At 39.2% G+C, this 12,118-nt stretch overlaps 1 protein-coding gene across 1 annotated transcript in view; it reads right to left on the reverse strand.

The window, feature by feature from the left end:
- Positions 1–656: 656 nt before the first annotated feature.
- The window catches only part of FBXL17 (F-box and leucine rich repeat protein 17), a 679,280-nt gene continuing 667,818 nt past the window's right edge, over positions 657–12,118 (reverse strand). Inside the window, exon 9 of the mRNA XM_030193453.1 lies at positions 657–1,854. Coding sequence (XP_030049313.1) covers positions 1,717–1,854 — 138 coding nt within the window. The 3' untranslated portion in view covers positions 657–1,716. The remainder of the gene's footprint in view (positions 1,855–12,118) is intronic.

The following is a 12,118-nucleotide window of genomic DNA, read 5'->3' on the forward strand; positions in this document are numbered from 1 at the left end:
TTTCTTGCTTGAATTTGGCCAGGAGCGTGACTAGGACAGTTTCAGTACTGTGGTGGGGGCGGAATCCTGACTGTGAGTCGTGTAGTATTGAGAACTTGTCCATGTATTGCGTAAGCTGTTTGGTCACCAAGCTCTCCATCAGTTTGACTACTAGTAGGGATAGACGCAACTGGGCGGTAATTGGTTAGATCGTTTGTGTTTTTCTTGGCGTCTTTTGGTATTGGGGTGAGTAGGATGTTGCCATATTCCTCGGTGAAGAGACCTTATTGTAGCATAAAGTTTAGGTGGAATGTGAGGTCTGCTATGAAGCGCTCAGGGGCGGATTTGAGTAGATGACTGGGACATATGTCCAGTTTGCAGTGGGTGTTGGCAAACCCATAGGTTGACGATGAGCTGGTTGACTACAATCCTTCTGAACATAAAACAAAAAACACAAATAATGTAGGTGACAACAAGGGAATGAGACTGTAGGTATAGACAGGAGGAGGAAACCATATAGACGGGAGAGGAAGGATATAAGAGAGCGTGAAAACTGTAAAAATGTTTATCATCCCAGATTTAAGGTAGTAAATATAAGGAGACTAGTATGATGGTGCACGTTTCTTATCTTTGTTCAAAAAATTCATATATATAAATCAATGTTTGAAATTGGGTAATCTGATTATAATCATTACAGCAAAATTATAAAAGGAGAAGTAAAAAGAAAATGAGACAGCTTTATTTTAGGATGAAAGAAGATTTATATTTGTTTTCTCCAGTCATTATCCATATGCAATGCATTCCCCCATAGATAGGAACAAGGTGCCAGGAGAGAACTCCAAAGATTATAAAAATACCAGAAAAGAAAACATAAAGGAAAATATATTAGCTGGGAATAATAATAAAGGTATAGTCAGTGATTCTAAAACAAAATAAATTCATGAAAACGTTTGCCACGGTCATTCAGCAGCTGCCATCATTTGCTTTGCTGCTAATCTTCAAATTAGAAAAAAATATTGGTATTTCAATGCTTTACTGTAGATGACCAAATAACCTAAAACAGGTGAATGGCTTCAAATCTGGATCCCAACTGCATGAAGATAAGGTTTCTGCCCTCTATTACCGAGGCCAACAACATGGTTACCAGTTACATGGGAATTAACATAGTTGCAGGCCAAAAGAAACACCTCAATGACATAGAAATTTCAGCATTATACAGAACTCAAATCATTTACAGAATTACCAATAGTAATTCACTTCATAAAGATAGCCCTAGGTGTCCACATTTTGCTTATACATATGAAAAGGATGCAATGTATTTCTGAGCATTTCCTTCTAACATTTGAAGACAGCTTTACATCAAAGTAAGCATGATGCAATTTTATAACTTATCAGATATACAATGAAATTGTATTATAAGAAAAAAAAAGCAAGAGAACCCTCTAAATCAATGCGTCATAAAACTGCAGAATGTTTTATAAGGAGTGGGGGGGGGGGGGGGGGTCACAAAATTAAGTTACTTGATAAATCACTCAACTTAAAATAAAAGTAAAAATTGCTTTGGAAAAACAGACCTTTTTGCATACATTTTCCTCAAAATAAAAATGATATATGAAAGCAAATTAGTTAAGTACATAGTTTGTTTAAAAGTTTCTCAAAAAAGATAAAATATTCTATAGCTGCGATTCCTGTTCAGTCCTGTCTAATTCCTTAATGCTTCCCACGTTGCACAGAAAGTTAAGAGGCAGTTGAAGTGCTGGGTATCCAGCCCATCTGATAGGCCCGCTCCAAGGTTCGTTTACAGTCCTGTAGAACTGTACTGAAGGTGATATGAGGATGCTGCTGTACTAGTTGTTCTACTGTTACTTCATTCACCTACAAAGAAACACAAATTCAAGACAAATGAAGCTAATGCATGGTAATAAACATTTAATTTATGCTTCATTTTGGGTAATAATTGTCTGGCATAAGTTGCCTACGTAATCATAGAGGCATCTTTGCAGCTATGAAATTTGATCTAGCAGTTTCAGAAAAAGCAAACAAATCCTAAACACTTCTAAAGGGTGGTAGGGCTATTGCACAAATAACTACATGTGAAAACAGCACCACCGAAGGGCGCACTGAGGCGTCCCGCGGTATTGCTGTGAGCAGTGCATGCTGATTCCCGACCTAGAAAATAGAAATTATTTTCTAGCATGGGGGGCAGGGGGTAGGCGTGTCCTGCAGTAATCAGGCAGCGCACGGCAATGGTTGTGTGCTGCCTGATTACTGCAGGATTAACATGTGATCCCTTACCGCCAACTAAATACGTGGTGGTAAGGGCTCAGGCGGGAATTGGCATGTGCCAATTGTGAAATTAGTGCAGGCCATTAGTGAAAGATCATTCCAGCTTTTTTCTACCATGCTAGAAAGTGGCTGGAGCATGCGGCAAACCCACGTGCTATCACATCGCTGGCCACTTTCTAGCACAGTTTGGAAAAAGAACCCCAAAGTCAACCTATTTAATTAAAAAAGGGCCTAGGAAAGCTTGCAAATATCATAAAAAGCAGGGCAGAATTTGTATTTTAACAGTCTGAGTATTTTCATCATGAACTTTAAACAAAAATGATACTTTGTACATCTGATCTCAGAATAAAAAAAGATTTTTTTATCATAAGCATACTTATTTGATAGCTCCGAGCTGTTTTATAATAAATTCAAAAATGATGCAACAAGTCCCTGTTCAAGAAAGCTTAATTTCTATGTGGGTACCAGAACAGCAGGTAAAAGGAATCTATGTAGTAAAGTGTGGTAATTTTGGTTATTCAAACTTGATGGATGAACAATCTCGTGCAGTAAGAAAAGCACATTTTCAATATGTGAACTAAAGGACCTTTTACTAAAATGCAGTAAGAGTAGCCTAGTGGTTAGTGCAGTGGACTTTGATCCTGGGGAACTGAGTTTGATTCCCACTGTAGCTCCTTGTGGCACTGGGCAAGTCACTTAACCCTCCATTGCCCCTGGTACAAAATAAGTACCTGAATATATGTAAACCGCTTTGAATGTAGTTGCAAAAACCTCAGAAAGGCGGTATATCAAGTCCCATTTCCCTTTCTCTTATGTTTTAACCGAAAAAAAATTAATGAGTGTATGTGCAAAACCTGGGTGCTAACTACTGAGGCATACCCAGCATGTCCCATGCAGTTACAGATAAAAAAAATCACGTGAAGTGGAGGAACACCAGTCCCTAAGAACGAAGCTAATCAGGGACCATGGAGTAGGTGAGGAGTGGATGGTTCTTCCAAAAACACAAGGAAGACTAGTGGATCTTTGTACATACTGTGTTATTCGACTACACCTAAAAGACTCGACATGGCAGCATGTTTTGGTGCTGAAGCACCTGCATCAGGAGTCTTGAATACAGATGTATAATTAATGTAAGCAAACTGTGTAGCTCAGGGTCTGAAGTAAAAACAATCCAACATGCAAAGTGTTCAAAACACCTTTCGGATTCACTGGTTTGCTTAAATTATATACTCCTTGGTTCTTGATCCATGCAGTTACAGCATAGAAAAGTTCTTTACTGCGTGTTAAATTTATTTGCAATTAACATGAAAGAACTTACCCCCTAATTCTATATATAGCGCTCAAAATTATGTGTGTAAATTTGGCTGCATGCCCAAATTGTATGTGCAATTGAATTGCTTAATGAGCCAATTAGCGCTAATAATTGGGCACTAATGATCAATTATCTTAATTGGTAATAATTTAAATTTATGCATGCATCTTTATAGTTGCTATTTAATAAAGATGTGTATGTAATTTTTTCTGTGCAGATCTGTAAAGGGGGTGTGGCCATAGGAGGGGGCACGGACATTTTTAGGATTTCATTTCAGTGTTACAGAATTCAGGAGATCTGTGTCTAATTTAGGTGCAGAGATTTAAACCAGGGCTTAGTTGGTATAAATCCTTGCACCTAAAATTTGGCGCTAAGTGCTAGTCTATAAATGGTGCCCAACTTTGAGAGCCATTTATAGAATAGCACTTGGTGTGCTTTCTTTTGGCACCATTTATAGAACTGAGTCCCTTATGCCTTCTCTAGAAGTGGTGATCAGTGGACCCATATTAATTAGATGTGGCAGTGCAGAGTAGGAACTATGCGCTATCCACAATATGCAGTCCATAGGGGTGGGCCTAACAGACAACAATGATCTTTAATGGGGAAATATCTAAGCTGTCCTTTTACTAAGGAGCACTGAAAAATGGGCTGCGCTAGTGTAGACACGTGTTTTGGGTGCATGCACATCCATTTTTTAGCATGCCTGTAAAAAAGGCCTTTTTAAAATTTTTGCCAAAAATGGACTTGCGGCAAAATAAAAATTGGCGCGTGTCCATTTTGAGTCTGAGACCTTACCTCCAGCCATTGATTCAGCAGTAAGGTCTCTCGTGCTAACCGTGTGGTAATTGCCAATGCTCGTCAAGTCGGAGTTACTGCCCAATTTTCGCCATGCGCCAGAAAATAAATTTTCTGTCACGTGTAGTGGATGTGCATCAAAAATGAAATTACCACACGGGCCACTCGGTAGCCGGGCGGTAACTCCAAATTGACGTGTGTTGGGCACACGTAGACGACTATGCGGCTTATTAAAAGGGCCCCTAGATATAAAAAGTATGTACACAATTTCATCTCTAAGCATTACCTTGCTTAAACTTTCTGATGAAATTTTTATTCTCTTTGGGGAAACACTGGCTGGATTCTGTTGGGTGTATTCTTGTTCTTCTGTAGCGTACCTTGGCTGGACTCTCTGCTGTACACACTTTATTTACTAAGCGGTCCTTTTACAAAGTGGCGGTAAGCCCAATGCAGGCTTACTGCTCAGCAATCCGGAACTACCGCCGGCCCAACACAGGTGCTGGTGGTAGTTCCATTCCCAGTTTGCGGCATTTCCAGTGCTAGTGGATATATTTGAAAAATATTTCTGCTGGGGGTTACCTGGCAGTTACAGCAGGTAAGTCCAGCCAAGTTCAATCTTACCACATGGCCATTTCTTTTTTCAGCTTTTTTATCTGCTGAGATAAAAAGGGCCTCAACGCGCAGCAAAAATGGCCCCCGCCTCTAGCGCAGGGCCCTTTTTACCAAAGCTTAGTAAAAGGGCCCCTAACCCCATATGTTGTTGGTACATTGCTTAGACTTGGTGTTTCCAAAATTTAGCAATATATCAAATTTTTAAATAAACATACACATACTCCCTAATTCTATAAAAGTCACCAAAAACTGTGCACATAAATTGAATAAGCTAATCAGTGCCAATAATTGGCTTTTTAACAATTATTGGCACTAATAAGATTTAATTGGAACTCATATGTGTACATTTAGGTGAGGGATCAGCGCCTATATTTTATGTGCAAGTAAAGAAAAAAAGGGGGCATGGAAATCGGAGGGTCATAAGCGGAACGGGTGCGATCCTAGCATTTGCTCACATTATTACAGAATATGGGGGACAACATGCCCAATTTAGACCAATGGTCCATCTAGCCCTGTATCCTGTTTCTAACAGTGGCCAACCCAGGGCAAGCACTGGCTTCCCCATGTCTATCTCAATAGCACACTATGGACTTTTCCTCCAGAAACTTGTCCAAACCTTTTGTAAACCCTGATACGCTAACTGCAGTTACCAAATCCTCCGGCAAAGAGTTCTAGAACTTAACTATTTTTTGAATGAAAAAATATTTCCTTCTGTTTGTTTTAAAAGTATTTCCATGTAACTTTCTTGGGTGTCCCCAATCTTTGTACTTTTGGAACAAGTAAAAATCAATTTACTTCTACTTGTTCTACACCACTCAGGATTTTGTAGACCTCAATCATATCTCCCCTTATCTGTCTCTTTTCCAAGCTGAAGAGCTCTAACCTTTTTAGCCTTTCCTCATACAAGAGGAGTTCCATTCCCTTTATCATATTGGTCGCTCTTCATTGAACCTTTTTGTAATTCCACTATATCCTTTTTGAGAAATGGCTACCAGAACTAAATGAAATACTCAAGGTGCGGTCGCACCATAGAGCAATATAGAAGCATTATAGTATTTTCGGTCTTATTCACCATCTCTTTCCTAATAATTCCTAGCATCGTGTTTACTTTTTTGGCTAACGCTGCATACTAAGCAAAAAAATTTTAGTATATTATCTACAACGAACCCTAGATCTTTGTCTTGAGTGCTGATCCCCAAGGTGGACCCTAGCATCAGGTAACTATGATTCAAATTATTCTTTCTAAAGTGCATCACCTTGCATTTGTCCACATTAAATTTCATCTGCCATTGGATGCCCAGTCTTCCAATTCCCTAAGGTCTTCCTGCAATATTTCACAGTCCGCAAGTGTTTTAACAACCTTGAATAGTTTTGTGTCACCTGCAAATTTAATCACCTCACTCATCATTACGTTTTCCATATCATTTATAAATATGTTAAATAGCACTGGTCCCAGTAAAGATCCCTGTGGCACTCCACTGTTCACCCTCCTCCATTGAGAGAAATGACCATTTAACCCTACCCTTTGTTTTCTGTTCAATAACCAATTCCTAATCCACACCAGAACCTTGCCTCCTATCCCATGACTTTTTAATGTTCTCAGGAGTCTCTCATGAGGAACTTTATCAAAAGCTTTCTGAAAATCTAGATACAGTATATGCTGATGTACATCCAATCCAAAAACAAAACAGCGAACATGACTAAACGTAAACACAAGACGCTCCAGATAAAAATCTAAAGTTTACTTATCGGTGAGCAAGACTTGACACAGCTGTGTTTCGGCCTACCGAGCCTGCATCAGGAGTCTTTTGCGATCAGAGAAATCAATTCTTGTAGTTGTCAAACAGTTGTGGATCTTGTTGTGGAGCTGCAACGTCTCTTACGTCTGAATAAAATAGTGCTCTGGAAAGCTTTGTAATCTTAAGTATGGACCCGGATCCCTGGGTGGGGAAATGGATGTTTGTGGGCGTTCCCAAATTTACACGCATTGTTATAAAATATGGCCCAGTCTATGTAAATCTACGTGCAGGGATTTACGCCACATTTTTATTGGTGTAAATGGAGGCACATAGTTTTAGGCACTGGGATATCAATTAAGAATATTCTATATACCGCGTCTAAATCACAGAATAGACCTAGGCGGAAATGTTTTCTGAGCAGATTTTTAAGCGTCATATATAGAATCTGGCCCTATACATTTTGAACAGACACTAGGGATGCGGTGGGGACCTTGCGGACTCTATATACTTGTCCTATGAGACTGTGAGCTAATGTGGGCTATTTTATGTGAACTTTTAATAAAATGTTTTACATTACCATATTTTGAAACATTGCCGTTGATATGTTATGTTTTTGAATGCCTTTAAGATGCCTTGGACAGGGGACGGAGATATGTCAATTTTGCATTAGGCTTCAATGTTTAGTCCTGCATTTGTAAAATACATCACAGGTGCTAGAGGTTTTGCCAAAAACTTCTATATGCCAACATCCACAAATTTTCTAAAGTGGCGCTGCACATGTATTATAGTGTATGTGTTATTTGTAAGCCACCTAGAGTGGTAGATGGTGTAGGATATAAGTATTTTTAAATGAAGAAAAATAATATAAATGAATATTATTTGAAGGGGCAGTTGAGAATGTACCTTGACGACAGTAACAGATGTGCAAAGATTGTGCGAAAAGACATATGGGAAGAGACTGGAAGACCTGAATATGTATACTCTAGAGGAGAGGAAGGACAGGGGAGATATGATACAGATGTTTAAATACTTGAAAGGTATTAATATAGAAACTGATATTTTCCAGAGAAGGGAAAATGGTAAAACTAGAGGACATGGAATGAGTTGTGGGGTGGTAGAGTTAGGAGTAATGTCAGAAAATTCTTTTTCATGGAGAGGGTGGTTGATGCTTGGAATGTCCTCCTGAGGGAGGTGGTGGAGAAAAAACTGTGGCAGAATTCAAAATGGCGTGGGATGTACACAGAGGATCTCTAATTAGAAAATGAATGGTATAAAAAACAAAACTTAAAGGGCTACATATGTGTTTGCATATCAAGTGGTGCTTAGATGGCTACTCTAGCTGTATCAACTAAGGCCGGTGTTGGCTGGCTTGTACGGTCTGGGTGCCGCATATAGCAATCGGGTTTAGGAAGGGCTGGAGAAAGCTTCAACAGAAACTCCAGTAATTTGGAACATAAGGACAGTGCAAGGCAGACTTTTACAGTCTGTCTCCCACAAATGACAAGACGGATTCAGATAGGCTTTGAAGGCAACTCCAATAGTTGGAACATAAGGACAGAGCCAAGCAGACTTCTACAGTCTATGTCTTAGAAACAACAAAGACCATGATCACATTCATTGTTGATTTAATCTAGAATTGAGAATGAATATTAGGCAGACTGGATGGACCATTCAGGTCTTTATCTGTCATCACTTACTATGTTACACTTAGGCATATTTTCAAAGCACTTTGGAAGGCTAAGTTCCATAGGTTTCTATGGAACTTTGGGAGGCTAAGTGCTTTGAAAATGAGCATAAATATGTGTCATCTGCAAAAAGGCAAACTTTTCCTTCTAACCCTTCAGCAGCACCTCTCACAAATATATTAAACAGAATCGGCCCTAGTACGACCCCTGAGGCTCTACACTACTCACCTTCCTTTCCTCCGAGTGGATTCCATTTACTACCACCCTCTGCCCCCTGTTGGTACCATGCTATGCCTATGGTCTGTTCAAACTACACCCCATGCATGTCCACCAGCAAAAACACATGCCATCGTTTAAAAAAATGCAGGACTGCTCTGGTCTGTATTTTGCAAGAGGTCATTTACATGCATATGTGACCACATCTACCACATATACCAAATAGGGCATATATGTGCCCCTTTATAAAATTACCTTAAAGAATTTATTAGGAAGATTTTCAAAGGAGATATGCATTAACATCTGGAACATATGATGGAATACTTTAAAAGTGCAGGTGATCTTCAGTACTGTTTTGAGGGCTTCACTATTCTGTATGAAAAATCAATTGCATATTTTGCTGTAATGCCCTATGGTTGAAAACTGAACACAAAATGAAGGTCTTCAATTTGAAATGGTAGGAATCAATAATTAAAAAGTACATTCTTGGCAGGTAATAGAGAGCCCCTCTAGACCTTAACTGTCTAAGCTACAACCTTTATTCTTGATTAGATAAGGCATTCAGACAAGCCTAATTAAACCAAACACCTTTACAATTGCAGTGATGTGAAAGGATTAATTTGTCAATTATTTTTAAGCTGAATACAGTTAATATCAGAGAAGTAGACAGATTTCTTCATCCTTTAGATAAATGTAAGATTAACCTAAGAATCACAACTGTATTGTGGTTTTCTTTGAAAGTTTAATCAAAAAGCTAGGCATTTCGAATTCCCATCATCAGTTTAATTATTAGGACTGCATTTCGATTAAATGTTTTTATTGCAGCTAAAATTTTAATCACAATTAAAGGTATTTTATTTATTTATTACCTGCAGCAGCTCCTTATGACTGGACAAGTCACTTCTCTCTATTGCTACAGGTACAAGATAAGTACCTGTATATAATATGCAAATCACTTTGTAACCATAGAAAGGTGGTATATCAAATCCCATCCCCCTTTCATTCCCTAAAGGACTGATAATCTCCCTCCCAATCCCAGATCTCTCTCTTTCTCTTCCATCTTCCATCCTCCCTCTCCCTTTCCCGAGGTTCATTATCTCTCTTTCTTTCTCTCACTTCCATTGTCCAGCACTTCTCCCTCCCTCCCCTCCACCCCCATGAGCAGCAATCCAAACCTGGTAGTGAGCAGCACCAAACTCTTCTCATGGCTGCAGGAACTCACCACCTCAGCCAGAGTTTCCACCAGTGGACCCTCCAGTTCTGGGTCTGCAACTTACTTCCTTTCCCCCACCTGGGGTTCAGTATCTGCCACCCTTCTGCTGGTCTACCTTAAAGGTGATACCATCCTGCCCATGCAGAAACAGGAAGTGATGTCAGAGGAGAAAGGACAGGCCAGACGGAAAGCTTCAGAGAAGGCCGCAGGCAGCATATAGCAATGCTGCCAAAAGAAGACCACCTTTAAGTTAGATTGGCACATAAGGGATAGGGGATGATGATGAATCGCGGGTGGGGAGAAAGATGCCAGACATGCCAAGGACAAGGCTGGGAGTGGAAGAGAGCAGAAGTGATGTTTGGAGGAGAATGGAGACACTGCAACGTGGTTAATTTTTTTATATTGTAATTAATTTTTTAAAATCATAATTAATAATTAATGCATTAATTGCAGAGTTAACTGCGATTAACTTGCATCCCTATTAATTATATATTAGTAGGCTAGCTTTAGAGAATGTACCAGGAAAAACTCTCTTGTTACTGACCGATAAGCATGTGAATTGTGGCCAAATATGAAAAAGAAATGTTTTTGTTAAACTGCTTGTATGTCTCAAAGATTTTTTTATGACAATATCTAGGTTTGTTTGTTGTTTTTTTTTAAACGTGACCAATGACTTCAGAGAGCAAGAAAATTAAAGAGCTAGTAAACTCAATGACGAGAAAAATTAAAAATGCAATCATAAGGAATTCCTTTTTGAGAACAGAGATCCTCAATCTCCATTAAAAGTAGGAGAATTTGTGTACTCATGATATGGTAAAGAAAGAGGAAGAAAAATTGTATCCGAGTAAGAGGGTGATATTTTACAAACAGCCAAGCTTCTAAGGCTGGCATGCAAGATAAATCCTTAACATAGACCAGAAAAACTGGGATGACTGAACAGGTCAACAGACATTCATCTTGGAGGACAATTTTTCAAAGGAATTTACATGGGTAAAAACAGTTTTATCTACAGTAATGAGATTTTGCTTTGTATGTTGAGGATTGAAACTACTCATGACAGAAAACAAGGAATGCGCATTCACAAGGCACAATAAGCAAAAAGCCAAAAAATAGTCCATTGTAAAAGCTTTACTAAAACAATAAATACATAAGGCTATGTTGAGCTTACACCTGCATCCGGGTAAAATATTAGAAATGCTTAAAAATTTGCTTCTTAAAAAGTCAGCTAACCAGCTATTTGTGACTCAGTTTGTACAGTTCTTTCCAACTTCTGTTGGGTTGAATAGAATAAAAAGAAAACAGAAAATAAACATTTGTTTATTGTTTAGCTCATCAGATGACTTCTATTCATTTGACTATCTAGCTCAGTTAAAGCCAGTCTCAACTGGTATTATGGCACCATTCACAACAGCCTATTTTCTACCCCCCCCCCCCCACCCATTTAAATGCCCATCACCATCTAGCTAAGCCATCACAGTGACAATCTTAGCATAGAAAATACAGACTGTATTTACCTTTGGTATCAGGGAGGTGAGGAAATTCTACGTAACTGTGCAGTATAGAATTTGCATAGAAATCTGGGTGCAGAATTTACTGTATTACGCCAGAATTTATGAGGCGCTGGCTCTGTGAGCCCATGACAGAAGGAAAACACCAGTGCAACTGTCTCTGTGTGAGCAGTCAGCTCTACTAACCAACAGGAGGAGGAAAACTGTCCAAAGTCAGTACTGTTGTCATTTTGCACTATACAACTCTCAGTGAATGTGAGCCACGTGTTGTGCAAAGCCCTGAGCTGTACTTATGAAAGTTTGAGAACAGTGCAGGATTTTGGTCACCGTGCAGCTCACATTCTGAAAGACACATGGTGTAGGAAAAAGACAGCTGTTGCAGGGTGGTGAGAAGAAGAGAGAGGGACAATGGAACTGGCTGGTGGGTGTGAAAGGGGTTGTGGGATGAACTGGGGGAGAGTGTAGGGAGAGGAGAGAGATTTTCAGGGGATGGCTAGGGGAGTGAAGGAGTGTTTGGGGCCAGCATATGCAGAAAGAATAATTTTTAAAGAAAATGTAATTGGATTATTTCTATATAGATATGTGCTGAAAGTAACTTGGTTTTCAATAGATAATTATTGAAAAAAATTGAAAAGGGAATGCTCTAAGCATTGCACAAAGGCATCTTTTGCTGAATGGGGCTATGGGATAGTGATACAGTGGGGTTTAAGTATTTTGGAATATGAGGCGGGACAATTTTAAGAGTATGTCAGGGTGCCAATAAGGATCTGGAG

Source organism: Microcaecilia unicolor, chromosome 2 (genome assembly GCF_901765095.1).
Source record: "Microcaecilia unicolor chromosome 2, aMicUni1.1, whole genome shotgun sequence".
NCBI lineage: Eukaryota > Metazoa > Chordata > Amphibia > Gymnophiona > Siphonopidae > Microcaecilia > Microcaecilia unicolor.